Here is a 21,445-nt window from a genome sequence, read left to right as displayed (position 1 = left end):
GGAGTGTCACCCTAACCTTGGTCTGTTTTTGCTAATTTGGATAACATCGCTTGTTCACTAGATCAGTGCATGGATGCGCAAAACCAATTTGTCTATTTACCAGTCTGTTCTCATAAGAAAGCTTACTGGATTGGATACAGATATCGACTGTTGTCATATCCAATCCAAGCCCGTACCCTTTCTACTGTTAATAACAGTGAAATTTTCTTGCAGGGGCTTGTTGTGGATACATTCCATCTTTTTGGACCTATCAAGCGAGGAAAGCCCTCTTGGAGGTAGGATGCAAATAGAACGAATTTAGTCATTTTTCGACGATACATCCTTTTTGGATATGGACTTAAAATAGAACTCGAATGCGTTCTTGGATCGCACTCAAATTTATACTTTGACCCTTTACATGTCCCAATTCTGTTTCAGATCAGTTTTCGAATTGGATTTGTATATGGATCTAGACCATATCTGATTTTTCTTTTTAGGTATATTTTGCATGCAAAATACATGTTTTTCGAATTTTTTTCACCAGCTCTGGTAAATACCTTAAGGGCTTGTTTGATGGCTTGTCTAGGATTGGACAAAATGGACAAACACTTCAACTTTTGATTTTGCAACAACTGTACCAAGTCTAACGTTTGTTTTGACTGAACAAGAGGTTGGGCTTCTTCTTGTGTTCAAGGTTTGTTTTAGCTTTGTGCGGACAAAGAGAAAAACAAATAAGGGTGTGACAGATAGAAAAGAACAAAGAAGTCGCCAGCCGCTCGTGGCTGGCCTCACTACCGGCGCTGGTGATCCCCAATGCTGCCTCACCCCGTCGGCCTCACCCCACGGCCAGCCTCACCCAATGTCGCTTCACCCCCGTCAGCCTCACCAAACACCGCCTCATCCACCCAACGTCGCCTCATCCCATCGGCCTCACCCAACACTGTTAGATAAATCGTGTGGGCCTACATATGTTTAATCACATATTATATGTTGTTTAAGGTTAAAGCTCATATAAAGTGATCACATACGGTTGGGCCATATGATATCTCATATGGTATGGTTTTATTATGTGCAAAGACTTCATGTGCCCTCATGTGTCAATTTCTAATTTTATGATGGGCTGAATTTAAAATAGATCATAAGGTGGTTCCAATTAGGTTATGGTCCCTAAACCATATATAGTGGTTGTTCTTTTTTGCCTCCTCATCATCATCAATAAATAAAATTATTTCTCTCTTATTAGATTCAGAGAAGAAGGCAAGGCGTACAGAGGCTCTGGAAGATCATACCTATAAAAGATCTACCGGAGCATCAATGGATTCAGGTATGCTTTCACATCAAGTTATGTTTATGATCTTTTCAATGATTTAGCACGAACAAATTAATGATCGAATAAAGTTTTTCGATGGATTTAAAATCTAACAATTGGTAACTGAGCACCTTGTTCTTGTTGAATCGTTGAAATATTTATTTTTTGACATTTTGTTTCATGTTAGGTACGATGATCTATTGTAGTTGGTTTTTTGATGCAGACATTGTTGGGTGCTTGCACGATTCTCGAGAAAAGGAGAAATGGTGAGGCACAAGCGGAGGAGGGTCGATCAACACTCCTCATGCCGTTCGGAAGTGTTCCCACACAAGGGAGGGCCGATCAGCCCTCCCCTTAGGGTCACCAGACAGGCAGGAGGGACGATCGACCCTCTCCCTTTCCTTTTTGTCTGACAGATCGTCACCGGTAAGGGTTTTCTCTTTTCTAGATCACCGAACGGGGCAAGGGTTTTCCCTTATTCAGATCACCGAATTTTTAAAGGTTTTTCCTTTTTTGGATCACAAGACGGGGCAAGGGTTTTCTCTTATTCAGATCACCGGACGGCTAAGGGTTTCCTTTTTTTTGGATCACCGAACAGGGTGAGGGTTTTCCCAAATTCAGATCACCGGATGGCTAAGGGTTTTCCCTTTTTTCGGATCACTGGACAACGGGGGTTCTCCCTTATTCAGATCATCAGATGACCAAGGGTTTTCCCTTTCTCGGTTCATCGAACGAATAAGGTCATGGTTGACCATTCGAAAACCAATGGTGGTCTGGGCATACGGTTTGCCCCAACCACCATCGGTGACCATTCAAGGCTGACTGTGTCCGGCGACAGTGCGTGGGGCATCCGGCTCACCCTAGACCACCATCGCTGCATGCCTAAATGCCGACGACAGCCAGAGATCTCTTTAGTTTCACCACCGTAAGTCAAGACCGGTTCAACTTTCAATCGATTCGGTGACCCAAGACAATTCAACTCTTAATCGGTACAATGACGGGTAGGGCTGACTCGAGCTTCAGTCGATACGGTGACCCATGCCGGTTAGGTGGCCTATAGTCAAATCTATCACGTGGGTTAATATTCAGAGGAAAGTTGGAAAGTTCGAGTCGGGGCTCGAATCTCAAAGGAAAACTGGGAAGTTCAGATTTTGAAGAAAAAAAAACTTGAGTTAAAACTCAAATCTTCGAAGGAAAGCAGGAAAGTTCGAGTCAGGGCTCGAATCTCAAAAAGAAACTGGAAAGTTTAGATTTTGAAGGAACGAAGACTTGAGTTAAAAACTCAAATCTTCAAAGGAAAGCTGGAAAGTTCGAGTCAGGGCTCGAATCTTAAAGAAAAATCTTTAATCAGAAGATTAAAATTTTGAAAATCGATAGTGCGAGAACTGGGATTGAAAGTTTTGAGAATGGCCAGTTCGAGGACTGGATTATTTGACTTGCAATGAAAAAGACCATCATATTTAGATGTATGTGGTCTGATTTTCCAGATTAACCCCTTATCTTGAACGGGGATATGAATAGAGATTGGAAAATCATGAAAAATGATTCAGGTTTATCCCTTAACCTGAAGGGGAAGAAAATAGATGCAGAATTAATGTAAAATGAAATGCAAATGCAAATGCACATGAAATGTAAATGAATGCAAAATTAATGCAAGTGGGTGCATATACATGCAAAATGAGAGATTGGTTTATTCTGCCTGCATATAGGATGTTTTGAGGTAAAGATAGATTTTTCAAAAAAATGCCCCAGTGTAACTAGGGAGGAAGATTTTGAATACAAAGAAGGTTAATCGAGGAATAAGGTGACAAGCTTCTTGATCGAGAGACGTCCTCAAGATCGTTCCTTACAAGAGACATATTGTGAAAAGGAAAGAGACGCAAATAAAATGGTGCCAAACTATTGGCAAATTTTATTAATGCTTAAAAATCGAGGAAAGGAAACAAAATTATATTATCCCTTTGAAATGATAAAAGCAAAATGAGAAGTGAGAAAGTGTTTGCACATGGGATCTTTAAAGTAAAAGGAAAATGTTATTTTGTAAGTGAGAAATCATTTTGGGAGGTCGACCATTAGGCTTGAGCCGATTTGGCACCCTTCAACCGACTTAGTCAGGCCATGGCAGTTCGGCCATTGGCTTTGGGACGATTCAGCCCCTTTCTGTCAGACCTATGTCGAGCCAGGCTTGACATGGCCTGCAGGTTGGGCCTGGTCAGACTCGACCCGATGGCCTAGGTCCTGTACCGGACTGTGGTGTTGGGGTCAGACCCGTGATGGATCAAGCCTGTTTTGACCCACCCATGGGTCTGACCCGACCATGGACCAAACTCTTTCATGTGACTTGAAATTTATAATTTTTTAAGGATTTTATTGTTCTATTACCTGAAGGTGTGAAACTCATTGGTTGCAAATAGATATTTAAAACTAAGAGGGATTTGATGGGTAATGTGAAAATATATAAGCCACGTCTTGTTGCAAAAGGGTTTACTCAAATGGTAGGCATTGACTATACAAAAACTTTCTCTTCAGTTTTTACGAAAGACTCTTTCATAATTATAATGGCACTTGTGGCTCATTATGATTTTAAGCAGCATCATATGGATATAAAGATTGCATTCCTTAATGGTGACATTGATGAAACAATATATATGGTGCAACCAAAATATTTTATCTCAGGCAATATAAAGAAAATGATTTGCAAATTAAAGAAATCTATCTATAAACTTAAGTAGGATTCCCGCCAATAGTATCATAAATTTTATCAAGTTGTCATCTCATTTGGTTTTAAGATGAATGTGATTGATGAATGCATATACCATAAGTTTAGTGAAGGTAAATATGTTTTTCTAGTTTTATATATTGATAACATATTACTTGCCAATAATGATATAGGCATATTGCACGAAACCAAAAGATTTCTAACAAAGAAATTTGAAATAAAAGATATTTGTGACACTTCTTTTGTATTAAGGATCTAGATACATCGAGATCATTCTCGGGGTATTCTTGGATTATCGCAAAAGAGTTATATCGAAATGATTCAAAATAGATTTATTATGAAGGATTGTAAACCAGGTGACACCTCTGTTGCTAAGAGAGATAAGTTGAGTCTCGCTCAGTGCCCCCAACACCAGTTTGAAGTTAAGGATATGGAAAGCATCTGCTGTAGGGACTCTTAGGTATGATCAAGTGTGTACATGTCCAGATATAACATACATTGTTGGGATGTTAGACTTTACACGAATTAGAAGAGATTTAGGAATATGCAAACTAAGTGACTTATAATTAATCTCACCTACTAAGACTAAAACATCTTATGAGTTCTATTAAAATTTTATTTTAATCGGTCTCATTCTTATCGATGTCTTATATATATTTTTTACTATTCAAAGTCAAACTATGTTTCTATATTCACGTATACTCTAAACACTTATAAAAACACATTCATCATGACACATTCTTTATGTCTTTCAACTTACACATCAATAATGACTCCTTGTCCTATTTCCTTTCACTCATATCCATAAGAACTATTTATATTAAGTAAAAGCTATCATGACATTATTCACATCACTCATCTCATAACACCTTTTATCACTTTTGTCCTTTTGTGAAAACCTCTCTTACGATAAGTTAGTTCATCTTCAACATGATAATGTATTCCTCTCAACTTGCCTATACGTAACTTAAACAAAGAATAGTATGTAAAAAAAAATGATAAAACCACTTTATGAGAAATCTTGCTTTTCAAATTTTAGTCAAAATCGAATGTTTATCCTTTTTAGTTTTTTTTACCACCTTTTTCAAAAGTTAAGTTGTTGTATTTCACGTATAGTTTTACTATATCATCTGTTATATCATATCTTATGTACAATCTATTTCTATCGAGTCATCCTTCACACCTCTTTATGAAAAATTATTATTTTTGAAAACTTTTCCTCCATTCTTTTATTCTCATTTGTATTATTAAGTACCACCCTTTCTTTTTCTCTCTCCATCAAATGCAAAGTGAACCTCCATCTGTGACCATTACATATTTAAATTTATCGTTTTCAAAAACCATGAACTCCCTCCATTAAAATCATGTCCTCTAAGCCAAACATCAATCATGACTTCACTTTATGTCATACATCAAGTGATTGTTGTCCTTTATGATCTATCTCTCTCTACAAATTCGTATATTAGATCACCCTTCTTTATGACTATTCACACTGCTTCCACGCATACCTATAAAAATACTTCTTAAATAAGAAATTATTGCTTTTCACTCATGTGTCCTTGTTTGTCTTATTCACATCTCATTCTTCACGTATTTAGAATGCTTTTTCATAAAGTAAAATTTTGTATAAAAAGTTGCTTGTTTTATTAGGCCATTATTTCCTTCACTCCATAACTATTCTTACATCTCTTCACTTCACGAAAATCTTTAGAGTATTCACCTTCTTGACTTTATTTATTCATCACACGTGAAGTCCAATGAGACACTCCATGCTTAATACATGACACATCTCACAATTCGATAACTTCTCCCATAGAAAAGTTTTTCTCTTTATAGAAAAGTTATTCAAAACTATGTCCTTCTTGTCATTTACACTAATATAATACACTATCTTCCAAAATTTGATTTGATTTATCATTCACAAGCTTCTCAATCCACAACTCACGTATTTCTTTATTCAACTACAATCTAAAAATCATTCACTTCAATTGTCATTCATTTCTTATCACAATTATTTTCTTCCTTCTATTTAATAGATTGGTTCACCACTCACCAAATTCCCTACAAATTTCTCTATCTTCTTACAAAGTACTACTCCTTCCAAGCTCTTCTTTCTTAGTCTCTCTTTCCTAAAGCTCTTGTAATGGCTTCTTCCTCAAACTATGTGATCACTGCCGCCGATCTAAGGTTTTCAGATCTATTTCATCACTACAACTCACTTTGCTCACGTCCAATTCATGAATGTGAATTGGTCCACTACGAAGACTTCGCCTCTTTTGACCTCGAACGATCTCTCCCCGAACTTAAACACTTACTAGGATCTTCATCCCAAGCTGCCTACTATCCCGAACTTGTTCGTCTCTTCTACACAAATCTTTCCACCAATCATAACCGCACTACCATCACCACCAAGGTCCGAGGACGCATGATGTTCTTCGATGCTTCCTCACTAGGCAATATTCTCAACCTTCCTTCCACCGGCACTGATCTAACAAACATAGTACCACTCGACCATTCAGTACTTCGAAAAATTCTTCTCTGTACTCACCTCACACACCTTCCCTGGCACATGAGAAATCTCCAACCTCATGCTCAACTGCTTGCTCAAATTCTTCTTCACAATATCTATCCCAAGCATCCTCGCAAGGGATTAATGCCAAGAAAAATCTCTCTCCTCCTCTACGCAATCTTCTGCTCTACTCCGATAAACTGGTCCAACATCATCTTCGCCCACTTTATTCGCTATCAAAAATTTCAGTCTCTTCTTTTTGGGTGTTTTATAACTCCCATTTTAAAATACTTCAAGGTACCCCTTCAAAATGAAGTTATTCTCTATCCTTCGCAGATCCTCAATGCTACTTCCTTCAATCCAAGGTCTCTGCACACTGCTAATATCGGCTCTGATGACGCAGATCCCTCATCCGAATATGATTACCTTTCTGCAATCATGGATGTCCAGCAAACTCATGATCTTCTCCTTCGGAATCAAGCCTCGATGCAGCAGACCCTACAAACTCTCCAGCAGGATCACGATGCCCGAACACATCAATCCTCTCCACCTTCGGAGTAAACTTATTTTTTGGACTGTAATAACTTTCAATTATTTTGGTCTGTAATAACTCTGCGTACTCTGATCCCCTCCTTTTTGTCCATGACAAAGGGGGAGAAAACTTGTCTTCATTATTGGAGAAAAATACTCTCTTTAACATTTTTCAATATTTTTATGATATTATTATTTCTATGCATAATGTCTTTTTGACAGAGGGAGCATATTTTGTCATCATCAAAAAGAGGGAGAATGTTGGGAAACTCTGTTTTGATGTCACATAATATGATACACTGTCGTATTTGATTTTATATGATATGATAATATGTCTTCTTGAAAAATGTTATATTATGACTAGATATGTTTTGCCACATATCTAACGAGTATTTGATGCAAGGATATCTCACCCAAAAAGGATGGAGACCTCATGTTCAAGTACAACTATGGTGCAATCATACTCCTTGAAGAAAAAGCTTGATGAGCCATGCATTCCTAAAGAGCATCTAAAGAGATCGGCTACCTCAAGATGAAGACCTTTTTTCTTCTTTAGAGTCATATGTAACAGAACCTTCAGAAGCATGCATATTGCATATTACATACTCATTCATAAAAGCTATATTTCATAAAAGTATACGATAGTTTCAAAAAGCACCTTTTTGAAAACCAATAATTGTACCTTCTTACAAACCTTTTATGGAAAAGATATTTTGACATGATATATTAGCTCATGAATTCAAAAAGCAATAATTGTACCTTCTATCATGTATAAGACAACTTAAAAAGAAATGATTTCAAATGTGAAAATCGGCTAGACAAAGAAAAACAAATATAATATGTTTTGAAAAGACTTTAGTTACTTTTTTACAAACCCATAGAATGTCGACTTACTTGAAGTCATCATTCTCTTTGTATAGCATTAAATACCTCCTCTAAAAAAATCTTTGTTAATATCCATCTCAAGAATGTTGACTTGCTTAAAGTCTTCATTCTCTCTGTAGACATTGAAAAACACATCATAAAGAAAACTCTTGATATGACTATGTACAAATAAAGATCTCAAAGCATTTATTGTACTTACACTCATTTAAGTAAAGAAGTACTTATGTACTACAAATCATTAATTAGAATAAAGACAAAACTACATGATAGCCTACAATCCAACGTTCAATGTACTATTGTAAGAAATAGACTTTTACATAAAATATATAATACCTAAAATTTTACAACGACTACTGTACCCCATATATTACTTTTATGGAAAGAAGACTTTTTCGAAAATCCATAAAGATGTTTTTTAAATGACTTGACATCTCACATCCCAAAAAGACTATCATTTCAAAAAAGGTAATGACTACTTTTTTAAAGCTATATAAACACACTCAAATAAACTATTCAGAATGGATATGTGAGCTTACAACGAGAAAAATTCCTATTTGATATTTAAAAGAGAGCCTAGAAAAAGAAAGAGAAAAGAAAGAGAAAAAGTCAAGAATAGCTCATTGACAAAGAGTATCTTCTGAGTGAAAAGAACAGAACATTCTGAGAATCCTTCATTCGTGCATTCATATCATTCTAAAGGTTCTATAGGAAGTATTGTAACTTTCTGTTATTCATTGTATTCCTTCTTTGTTGAAAGAAGTAGACCTCTGAGAAAGAGGGTGTTTTCCTTCTCTGTTGAGAGAAGAAGACCTCTGTGAAAGAGGGTGTTCCCCTTCTCTGTTGAGAGAAGAAGACCTCTGTGGAAGAGGGTGTGCCCATTCTCTGTTGAGAGAAGAAGACCTCTGAGGAAGAGGGTGTTGTACTATTTATCCGGTGACTCGGATGTTATAGTGGAAAGCTCAAGTGGTTTGCTTGGGGACTGGATGTAGGTCAGGGTTTTGACCGAACCAATATAAATTCTGTGTTTATGTGTTGTGCCTTTATTGCATTATATTTTTAATTTATCGATCTATTTAGTATTTCACTATTCACCCCCCTCTAGTGGAATTTCACAGGGATGGATCATTAGAAATCAGCCAAATGGCTTATGCGATATTTACAAAGAATAAAATGTTACATACTCATATACAGGAAGTCAGATCATTTAGAGTTCATTGGGTATTATGATTCTGACTTTGTTGGATGCCAAAATAATCGCAGATCAATGTCATGTTATATTTTTTTGTTGACCGGGGAAACTATTTCTTAGAGGAGTGTCAAGCAGACACTCATTTCTTATTCCACTATGACAGCAGAGTTCAGACACTCATTGCTTCTTCCACTATAGCAGCAGAGTTCGTAGCCTGTTATGAGGCATCCAATTATGAAATATGGTTACACAATTTTGTCACTAGGCTGCAGATTTTGTATAATATTGAAAGACCGCTAAAGTTATTTTGTGACAATAATTTAGTAGTGCTATATTTCGACAACAAAAAGAGCTCATCGAAGTCAAAGCATATTGACAACAAGTTCATTGTTGTTAAAGAAATAGTGCATAATAATTAGATATTGATAGAACATAGGCATAAACTCCATGATTGCGGATCTGCTTATCAAAGGTTTGTCACCCAAGGTCTTCACGAGCATACTGCTCGAATGAGTGTTTTATCATTTAATGATATGCTGGTTTAGTGGGAGTTTGTATTTGGATGTTCTATGATATAATAAATTTTTTTTTACAACTTCAGTATAAAGTTCAAGTTTCGGTACTCATTATTTGTGATATCACTAAAGATTAAGGCAAGGCCAATTGAAAATAGTCATGTTTGAATCACATTACATGTAATTTTCATGCTTCATATTCATACTTGATCTATGTCGTTTGGTTATGTCAATATACGTGAACATTGATAGGTCTAATTACGATATTTATGATAAAAATTGCTTTTGTTTTATGTTGACATGATCAATGGACCAGATTATTAAAGATGTCATTTGTTAAAACAGTGGTTTTGAGCTCATAAGGTTATAATGCATGATTATAAGGTAACATATGAGGCCCAAGTGAGAGATTGTTAGATAAATCATGTGGGTCTACGTATGTTTAATCACACATTATATGTTATCTAAGGTTAAGGCCCGTATAAAGTGCTCACATATGATTGGGCCATATGATATCTTATACGGTATGGTTTTATTATGTGCAGAGACCTCATGTGTCAGTTTCCAATTTTATGATGGGCTGAATTAAAAATAGACCATAAGGTAGTTACAATTAGGTTATGGTTCACAAACTATATATAGTGGTTGTTGTCTTTTGCCTCCTCGTCATACAACAACAACAACAACAACAACTACTACGCCTTCATCCCAAAACAATTGGGGTCGGCGATATGAACCAAAAAAGAAAATCATTATGGGTTTTCCATATGAATCCTTCTCCTACAATCATTTCTATCCAATGTCATGTCCTCGGTGAGGTTCAAAGCATTCATATCCTTTCCTATCATCTCCATCCAAGTCTTCTTAGGCCTACTCCGACCTCTTTTAACTAATATATTTTTCCATTTCTCCATCCTTCTAACTGGAGCATCATTAGGCCTTCGCCGAATATGTCCAAACCACCGTAAACGATTATCTCTCATCTTATTTTCAATGGATGCAACGCCTACCTTCTTACGTATCTCCTTGTTTTGAATCTAATCTTTTATTGTATTTCCACACATCCATCTAAGCATACGCATCTCAGCTACACTTATTTTTTGAATATGATGTCGCTTGGCAGCCCAGCATTTCGTACCATATAGTAAAGTGGGCCTAATTGTCGTCCTATAAAACTTTCCCTTCAATGGAAATCTACGATCGCACAACACTTCAGTTGCACTTTTTCATTTCATCCACCCAACCTTTATCCTATGATTTACATCTCCATCAATTTCTCCATACTTTTGAATGATAGATCCCAAATATTTGAAACAGTCATCCACCAGTATTTCTTGCTCACCAAGCTTCACTACACTCGCATCACTACTTCGTTGCTTACTAAACCGACATTCCATATATTCTGTCTTACTCTTACTCAACTTAAAACCTCTTGCTTTCAATGTCTGTCTCCATAATTCTAACTTAGCATTAACCTCAGCTCTAGACTCATCAATCAAAACAATATCATCAGCAAACAACATACACCATGACACATTTTCTTGAATTGATCTCGTAAGCTCATCCATCACTATAGCAAATAGGAAAGGGCTTAATGCAGATCCTTGATGTAACCCAACCGTTATAGGAAAATTGGTTGTCACCCCTCCACAAGTGCGGACATTGGTTACTACTACTTTGTACATATCTTTAATTATACTGATGTACTTGAGAGAAACACATTTCTTCATCATTGTCCACCAGAGAACATCCCTAAGTACTCTATCGTATGCCTTCTCCAACAACAACAAACTACGCCTTCATCCCAAAACAATTGGGGTCAGCGATATGAACCAAAAAGAAATTCATTTTGGGTCTTCCACATGAATCCTTTTCCTCCAATCATTTCTATCCAACGCCATGTCCTCGGTGAGGTTCAAAGCATTCATATCCTTTCCTATCATCTCCATCCAAGTCTTCCTAGGCCTACCCCGACCTCTTTTAACTAATATATTTTCCCATTTCTCCAACCTTCTAACTGGAGCATCATTAGGCCTTCGCCGAATATGTCCAAACCACCGTAAACGATTCTCTCGCATCTTATTTTCAATGGGTGCAACACCTACCTTCTTACGTATCTCTTCGTTCCGAATCTTATCTTTTATTGTATTTCCACACATCCATCTAAGCATCCGCATCTCAGCTACACTCATTTTTTGAATATGATGTCTCTTGGCAGCCCAACATTCCGTACCATATAGTAAAGCGGGTCTAATAGTCGTCCTATAAAACTTTCCCTTCAACCGCAATGGCATTCTACGATCGCACAGCACTCCAGTAGCACTTTTCCATTTCATCCACCCAACCTTTATCCTATGATTTACATCTCCATCAATTTCTCCATACTTTTGAATGATGGATCCCAAATATTTGAAATAATCATTCACCGGTATATCTTGCTCACCAAGCTTCACTACACTCCCATCACTACTTCGTTGCTTACTAAACCGACATTCCATATATTCAGTCTTACTCTTACTCAACTTAAAACCTCTAGCTTCCAATGTCTGTCTCCATAATTCTAACTTAGCATTAACCCCAGCTCTAGACTCATCAATCAAAACAATATCATCAGCAAACAACATACACCACGGTACATTTTCTTGAATTGATCTCGTAAGTTCATCCATCACTATCGCAAATAGGAAAGGGCTTAAAGCAGATCCTTGATGTAACCCAACCGTTATCGGAAAATTGGTTGTCACCCCTCCACAAGTGCGGACATTGGTTACTACTCCTTCATACATATCTTTAATTATACTAATGTACTTGAGAGAAACACCTTTCTTCATCATTGTCCACCAGAGAACGTCCCTAGGTACTCTATCGTATGCCTTCTCTAAATCAATAAAAACCATATGCAAATCTTTGTTCATCTCTCTATATCTTTCAATAAGTTGTCTAAGAAGATGTATAGCTTCCATAGTTGATCTTCCAGGCATAAAACCAAATTGATTCTCCGATATCATGACAACCTTCCTCAACCTAGACTCAATCACCCTCTCCCAAAGTTTCATAGTATGACTCATGAGTTTTATACCACGATAGTTTGTGCAATCTTGTATATCACCCTTATTCTTATATAAAGGCACCAAAGTACTCTTCCTCCACTCATTAGGCATCTTATTTGTTCGCCAAATCAAGTTAAAAAGATTTGTCAACCATTCTAAACCTTTCTCTTCCAAGCATTTCCAAGCCTCGATAGGTATACCATCTGGGCCAACTGCCCTTCTTGATTTCATTTTCTTCAAAGCCTCTGCAATTTCTTTCTTTTGAATCTTGCGCATGAAGTCACGATTTATCTCATGAAAAGGAATGGAGAAGTCTCCAAGATCTTGAGCATGACTATCATTAAATAGCTTATCAAAATAATCTTTCCATCTCTCCTTAATCTCCTCATCTTTGACTAAAACCCTTTGCGTTTCATCTTTGATACATCTAACCATACCCAAATCCTTCGATTTCCTATCTCTCATCTTTGCAAGCCTATAAATATCCTTCTCGCCTTCTTTGGTATCCAACTTGTCATAAACCTCCTTATATACCTTAGCCCTCGCGTTTCGAACAACTTTTTTAGCTTCCTTCTTTGCTATCATATACTTCTCCAAATTCTCATTATCACGACTCTTACTTAGATTTCTATAACACTCTCTTTTAACCTTAATAGCTAATTTGACATCCTCGTTCCACCATGATGTATCCTTACCTAGTGGTGCACCGCCTTTAGACTCACCCAATACCTCCTTAGCTACTTTTCTCATACCACCCGCTATCTTATTCCACATTGATTCTGAATCCTCCTCGAGACACCAATCAACTTCCTTAACTACCTGCTCTACAAACATTCCTTGTTTAGCTCCTTTCAGTGCCCACCACTTAATTCTAGGATCTATCCTATGTCTATCCCTTTTGCGGCATTGTCTAATTCTAAGATCTAAAATTAAGACTCTATGTTGTGTAGCTACACTTTCTCCTGGTATAACCTTACAATCGATGCAACAACCCCTATCTCTCTTTCTAAGTAGGAAAAAATCTATTTGACTCGTATTAACCCCACTTTTAAATGTTACTAGGTGAGACTCCCTCTTCCTAAACCAAGTGTTTGCTAAGATCATATCATAGGACAAACAAAAATCTAAAATCCTTTCTCCACTTTCATTTCTTTCTCCTATACCATAGCCTCCATGGATATTCTCAAATCCATCCCTACTAATGCCTACATGTCCATTAAGGTCACCGCCGATGAAAAGCTTTTCTCCATAAGATGTCTCTTGTACTACTCCATCTAAATCTTCCCAAAATTGATGCTTAATGGAATCATCTAAACCTACTTGAGGTGCATAAACACTAATAATATTAATAATATCCGTACCTAATACTAATTTAATAAGTAAAATTCTATCACCCTTCCTACGGACCTCAACTACATTATCTATAAACTGACGACTCATAACAATCCCTACTCCATTCCTATTCCTATTTATTCCTGTATACCAAATCTTATATCCCCAAGGTTCTATCACTTTAGCTTTCTCACCTACCCATTTGGTCTCTTGAAGACATAAAATATCAATCTTTCTCCTACACATAACATCTACTAACTCTACCAACTTACCAGTTAAAGACCCTATGTTCCAAGTGGCTAACCTAATTTATGGTCTTGGACTAACTTCTTTACCCCCACCCGTCCAACAAAGTGAGAGAACCCTTGCCTATTTGACACCACACCCGGGCGCCGGTGTGACGCGTCGCTTCTGGGCGACGACCTAGCAACCCTTGCACATTTATCACTGCCTCCGAGCCTAGAGAGTACAGCGCGTCGCTCAGTAGGGAACGCCCCAACGAAATTCTCATATTGGTTCATTTTCATAGGATATGACAAAGTTTTTATGCTGGCTGTCACAGGCCTACCGCAACCCTCCTCCTTTATCCGGGCTTGGGACCGGCAGTGTATAACTACACAGGCCTACCGCAACCCTCCTCGTCATCAAGAAAAAAAATTATCCTTCTCATTATGTTCAGAAAGCAAAGCTTGTATAAAGGTTCTAGATATATCGGAACACCAATGGATTCAGGTATGCTTTCGCATAAGTTATGTTGTTATATTTATGATCTTTTCAATTATGCACAAACAAGTTAATGATTAAAATAAAGTTTTTCGGTAGATTTAAAATCCAACAAACTCGGTCGCACCTCGGCCTCACACCTTGCTGCCGATGATTTTCGGTGAGCTTACTGTACCGGTGATTTCCAGCGAGCTTGTGGTCGGTGCACCTTGCTGCCGACGTGGGCACTCCAGCTAGCCCCAATAAAAAGGGGAGGTAACTCATTCAATGAGCTCCTCCTTGCTTGGGTTCACCTGAAAACCCAAGAGAGGGCATTGAGCTCGTCAGACTCCTTTCTTCTCCTTCCCCCTTTGTTTTACACACCACCACTCGAACGGGGATGCTTCGGCTCTCGAACGCCCAGAGCACCGGGAAGAGGTCCAAGATGCCGTTCTTCAGGGAGAACGCAACGGTCGTCTTCCAGACCCCCCAACGTCTTGGGGGAGTATAGTACCGGGTCAAGGGGCGAGCTGGAAGAACCGGTTCACATTGCTTTTACTTCGGTCCTGAAAGTTTTGCTCGAGGATCTGCAGGTTTCGCGGTGATCTGGTTCCCGATGGCCGCCGTAAGATCAGATTCTCTGAGATGAACCAAGCAGCCTTGACTAAGTTGGTGACCTCCTCGATGTTGATGCCGATGGCCTCGACCCGAGACCGACAGTGGTTGTGCTCCTGAAAGGTTGAGGTCGAAGAGGAAGGCCTGCTTTCTCCTTGGCCTTCCCATCTTTGCCCCTCCTCACTTCGAAACCCAACTATGGTGCCTTCCCAAAAGCAACCACCGGTGCGGAGACGGTCCTCCCTATAGGTCGCGCGACTTCACTCCGTAGAACGCATGCCATTGTTCCAGCTGCTCGGCCAATGCAGGCCCTCTGCCACCGCCGGCTGCGGGCTCCGGCAAGACGTCGTCCCAAAGAGTGTCCCTATCTGAAAGTTTGGGACTTTTTCTTTGATCAGAATCGGCTAACCATTTGGACCATCAGCCGTTTTCTAAATAGGGATGTCAATGGATCGGTTTTTATCATATATTTTTGCACCTGAAACCAGAAATCCTTGAGTGCCAAATGTCATCTCCTGAAGTTGCCACGTAGGACTTTTCCTCTCCAAGATAGCAGGAAGACCAGTCGAACGCAAACATGCGGGGCCCACAATGCTAAAGTTCAGTTATTGAAGTAAAAGAATGAGGGTAATTCCGTCATTTAGTAAGAAGCACTAGCGGCCAGCGTTCCTCCGAATCCAAAGACTCGAGTGGGCGCGTACGTGGACGCTCTCCCGACGAGAAACCACGGCCATGTCGTTAACGATGATGCTCTCTTCTTCTTCTTCTTCTTCATCTTGGTTCTATTCTTGTTCCTCTAGTGTTAGCGTTTCGGGCTTGATCTCCTGCTTGTTGAAGTGCAGGGCGAGATCGAAGATTGGGGCTTTCGGTTTGTGGGAGAAGGGATCGATGGTGGTTTAGGGTTTAAATGTTTTAGGGCGTGATGGAGACGACGAGAATGGTGGGGGGATGCGAGGGAAGCTGCAAGGAGGGTCTGAGAGTGTTCTCGCCTGCGTATTACGGGGTTTGTGCGGTCGGAGGGATGCTGAGTGCCGGGACGACTCACCTCGCCGTCACGCCCTTGGATGTCTTGAAAGTTAACATGCAGGTGAATCTTCCGATCTTGCCTTAATGGTTCCCCCCCCCCCCCCCCTCTCTCACTCTCTCGTTTTCTCGAGTGGATTTTTTTGTTTCATTGGTGGTTTCCTTTTCTTGGAATGAAATTGATGCGCAGATGTTACTTTCGATCGTTTGTTTGGAAATGTCACTGAAATTGATTCGGAATAGGTTGGATTTGTGAGGTGCATGGACGTCGTTAGCGAATGACTGGTAGTTGACGCTACTGATAGCAAATTTGCGTGTTTTTTTAAAACTTAAGTTGATAATGTTGATCGATGAGATGATTTGTTGTCGACCATTTTGTTTGATTTGTTCATTCTTTTGGCATGATAAGTTTTCTGATGGCCTGAATGGGTGGAATCTATAGAATGGCGATATGCATCTATTGGATCTGTCATTAGATGCCCTTCTAACTGTAATCACGTTTACCCTTGGCGGTTTGAACGATGGTGGTTAAGTATGTAGGTTACATTGGTCTTATGCTTTAGTGTGTTTTCTTCTTTATTTTGTATTCTTCCTTTTTTCTATGAGTATTCTGAATGGCCTTATTTGGTTCGTGGGAATTGGAAGCGAACTTTGTAGAATCAAACTTTTCTCTTGATTTGTGGTGCCCACATTCCGCGAACAGAGGAAATCACACCATTAACCGTCAACAGTGATAGCTGTTTCATCGTTTTGGTGGAATCTAGCTGTTTGTATCTGAACCAATCGACGGCAGAAGTAAAGTTTCCAATTTCATGGAATGGGCTTTTGTTTCCTTCAGCCCAACAGACTAAACGCTTCTATTTTGTTAACCTGTTAATGGAATTTATATTTGCTATAGTAAATTGTACCTACAATCGAGGTGGAATCTCATGATGCGAGTTGTTTTGACTCAATCTAACCTCATAGATGTGTCCAGCATGCTCGATTTAGTAGGAGTCTACCCTTGGATCATGTTTTTTCCACGAAAAAACATGTTTTAATGAGTCGGGAAAAATCAGTGCATTCATAGCCGTTTGATTTTTGGATCGCCAGAAAAACCTGCATACAGGTGGGATTCTGGCAATCTGAAAGCTGGTTCCCACTAAATAAAACATGTAGATCACATCTAGGGTGTTGAATGTGACAAAAAAAAAATAAAATAAAAAAGACAGTGTTTGCTAAGTTGATTATATTTACAATCGACTGTAGCAAACTTTATCCCCTTTTAATACTCAATATGTTGTGTTGTTTCATGTTTTAAAATTCTGATTATGATGTGTATAGGCTGAGTATCTTCTTTTAATGCAATGAGAGTTTCAGTGCCCATACTTCAATAAGAAAATTGTCCTCTACACTTGTATTGCATTCCTTCTTGCTTGGGCATAATAGAACAAAGAAGAGGAACGCCAACCAACCCTTGCCATCACAAGCATACAAGTATTTATGCTTATTGTGGTGAGTGTGCATACGTGCTTGTCAGTGCATGCACACAATTGAAGTTTTCTATATTTGGAGCGTATGTCTAAAGGTTTACTATGGTGCATAGCGTCCTCCAGGACATGTCTTCTTGGTTGCTTTTTCTGTAGAAAGTACTCGTCTAAAAAGCTTCAGTGAGTTCATAAGATTATGGTACTCAAAATGAAATGATTATTTCGCTTGGTAAATGATTCATTTTATGATGTTTCTCTTTGTAGGTGAACCCAGCCAAATACAGTAGCATTTTTTCGGGTTTTAATATATTATTGAAGGAACAAGGTCTTTCAGGGCTTTGGAGAGGTTGGGCTGGGAAGTTATATGGATATGGTGCACAAGGGGGTTGCAAGTTTGGCCTCTATGAATATTTTAAGAAGATGTATGCTGATGTGCTTGGTCCATACATGATTGGGAGACCTAGAACTTTGATTTATTTCCTTAGCAGTGCATCTGCTCAAGTGTTCGCGGATATTGCACTCTGTCCTTTTGAGGCAGTGAAAGTTCGTGTTCAGGCTCAGCCTAACTATGCAAAGGGTTTGGTTGATGGTTTCCCAAAATTGTATGCCACTGAAGGTCTACCAGGGTAAGGAAAAGCCTCCTTTGTTGGTTTCTCAAAATTATTGCAGATGCTTTAGCTTCACCTATCTGGTGCTAATCTGAAAATGCCTTTGTTACTGCAGGTTTTACAAGGGCCTTCCCCCACTTTGGGCGCGGAATCTTCCATGTAAATGCCCCATCCATTTTCTTGAGGAAACTACATCTTAAAACTTCCAAGCTTTTGATTAATAATATTTTGCAAGGCTACATAGAAATAAAGAAAATATATGTAGGAAGACACATTCTCTCTCTCTCTCTCTAAAAAATCCCCGTTTTGTTGACTAGCTTTTGTCAGAAACATCTGCCCTTGGGCTACGCCTATGATCCAATACAGAAATCTTACCTTTTGATTCTTACATGCTGCCGATGCTTTGTTCTTCGGCTGCTAGCAGCCATGGTCTAGTTGTTTCCTTGTCTTAATCCTTTTTACTAGGACAAGAAGGAATTGGGAAAAAAAAAGAAAAACCACTTTCTTCTCAACTGTTTGATTAGAGGAACAATCCGAGAACCATAGGGGTAAAAATCCATACCCGTTCCCTGTAGAAAGCTTCAATGCTGAAGTGCTTCTACCTGGGACATTCTTTTGTGCATTTAGTAACTGGCACCTAGACGTGATTCTGAACTAATGATATGGGATGCTTAGGTTTTAGCATACTTTGGCCAGTTTTCTGGTTCTTCTGCTTGTTTGCTTTGTCAAAATGTATTAGTGGGTGTCATCTTCTTCATATGTTCTTCCTCTCTCATGTATATTGTAAAAAATGATTTTACATGTATGATATAACTCCGTTTAATATTTTAATTTGGTTTCAATTTTGGGCAGTTTCCATCATCATGTTCTCAACGTTTGAGCACACAGCAGATTTTTTATACCATAGTGTTATTCGAAGAAGGAAGGAGGATTGTTCAAGAGTGCAACAGCTTGGTGTCACATGTGCGGCTGGCTATGTGGCTGGCTCTGTTGGTACAATTGTTTCAAATCCTGCAGACAATGTTGTTGCTTCTCTTTATAATAGAAAGGCTGATAACGTTTTTCAGGTTTTTTTCCTACTGTTGTTGTTTCCTTTTGGTTTTTTCACAGCATCATTTCATCTCTGCAAGTCTTACCATAGTCATGCTGTGTATACCAGAGCAATGGTTTTAGCTTTATTTCGTGGTCCATTTGCAGGTGGTTAGGAGGATCGGGCTTGCCAACCTATTCACTAGAAGTCTTCCTATACGAATCACCATCGTGGGACCTGTCATTACAATGCAGTGGTTCTTATATGACAGCATTAAACTCTTGACTGGATTGTAAGTATATCGTTTGGACTTCATTTGAAACCTGTGAAAGTCGTAGATTAGGCATACAATCTGCATTTGTATTATATCATTCTTGTTTGGAATGTTGAGTTCGTTTGTTTTCGAGTTCCTTTGACTCCACCGCTGTTAGTGTATAGTCAATTGATCCCCTCTCTTTATGAAATTCTCAGGCCTACAAGTGGAGGTATTCATAATCACTTGGAGGAAATGGAGCACACCAGCTAAATTCTTCCTGCATTTTGAATCTTGTGCACATCTTGGCACTAATGTAATATATATATATATATATATATATATATATATATATATATAGAGAGAGAGAGAGAGAGAGAGAGAGAGAGAGAGAGTGTGAGAGAGAGATTCACGGATTGGAAATGTATGCTTTTCTCTTTGTATTGTGAAAAGCAAAGAGAATGGGCTTTTGGGAGAAGGGATTTGAGGGACACGTGAGTTTTGGCTAGGAAACCAATTCCAAATCCCTCGTGTCCTTTGTTCTCGATGACATCCTGATGTAATCTTCTTTTAAGGTTTTTCGTTTGTCTGGTAGGGGGGTCTGCCTAACCCCAGCTTGTCTATCCAACAACTCCCCCAAAGAGAGGAGGTATTTACAGCTTCCAATATTTTTTGCATTTGTAGAATCCCTCATCATGCCTTTTTCTCATCCCTCGTCCATGAATATCTCCCTCCTCCTTTCTTCCCCAAAGCCTCAATGGTTTCCCCATTTCATGCTTATTAGCTCTCCAAAGCACAAGCTGGGAATGTGAATCAGGTATATTCTTTCTCTATATCCATCCATGCTCATGATGAAACTGTTTACAGCTATTCTATGTCCAATATCCGTTGGTTTTATGGTGGCATTTGTCACATGATCTATCTACTGATGGTGGTCTTCCACGTATGTGATGCCACGCTAATTAGATTTGTGAATTCCAATGGAATCATCCCAAATGGCCCCAACAATTTCATCTTTTATGCTAGTGGGAAACCCATCAACCTTCTAATGGTGGCATTTCCATGAGGTCTCCTCAGTATCTCAATTGCATAATTTGGTCACTTTCCATCATGTCTCCTCAGTATCTCAATTGCATAATTTGGTCACTTTCCATCATGTCATGTCTACTCATCAGCTGTTTATGTGCAGGTGCAGCTTCCATCTCCTTTGCCTGGTCTTGTCTATTATCTCTTGGTATAAAGTGGTTTGACACCATGCCCTGCTTTTTGCGTTTTTCATATGCTGGTTAGTTTTGTTTGGTCGTCCAATTTCTTGTGGGCATGTTTGCAATGTCCTGCGATCCTTGGATTTTCTCAGCATCTTGTGAATGGAAATCACAACCACATCACATTCTCTAGTTTATTGATACCTAAGAAAATGCAAGTTGTTATTTGTAATTCTCACGTGAAAGTTGGTCACACACATGACTGACTTTGTGACCAACAATCACTGCTTTTGGATTCTCAGCTGTGAGTGCTCATTCCATCTGTGACCAAAGCAAAAGTGCCCGGCTTGCCACACCTTCCTTGCTTCCGTGCAATGCTCCTCTGTGCGAGGTTCCTCTTTGTATTATCATTCCGAGACCAAACTTAATGTGCATTACTCGCCTGCCACTTTCAGCCCATGCATGTTACAGTGGCAAATCTACCTTGTTGGAATTATTGCGCCTATCACATGCCATGTTGGG

At 38.9% G+C, this 21,445-nt stretch overlaps 1 protein-coding gene across 2 annotated transcripts; it reads left to right on the top strand.

The window, feature by feature from the left end:
- The first annotated feature begins 244 nt into the window (after nt 1–244).
- LOC149817959 (mitochondrial phosphate carrier protein 1, mitochondrial-like) lies at nt 245–20,196 on the top strand. Of its 2 annotated transcripts, XM_089984362.1 has the most exons (8): nt 245–275; nt 1,223–1,303; nt 16,178–16,422; nt 18,092–18,453; nt 18,551–18,594; nt 19,288–19,502; nt 19,633–19,757; nt 19,937–20,196. In XM_089984362.1, exons 3-8 carry the CDS (start codon nt 16,258–16,260, stop codon nt 19,989–19,991), a joined length of 966 nt encoding a protein of 321 aa, XP_089840488.1. In that variant the 5' UTR covers nt 245–275; nt 1,223–1,303; nt 16,178–16,257; the 3' UTR covers nt 19,992–20,196. The 2 variants fall into 2 exon arrangements, with proteins under 2 accessions (XP_089840488.1, XP_089840489.1); XM_089984363.1 differs by lacking the exons at nt 245–275; nt 1,223–1,303 and having other exon boundaries at nt 16,132–16,422.
- Nucleotides 20,197–21,445: the final 1,249 nt, after the last annotated feature.

This window comes from Nuphar pumila, chromosome 13 (genome assembly GCF_984573655.1).
Source record: "Nuphar pumila chromosome 13, dmNupPumi1.hap1.1, whole genome shotgun sequence".
NCBI classification, from domain to species: Eukaryota; Viridiplantae; Streptophyta; class Magnoliopsida; order Nymphaeales; family Nymphaeaceae; genus Nuphar; species Nuphar pumila.
This window is presented reverse-complemented; position numbering and strand designations above follow the sequence as displayed.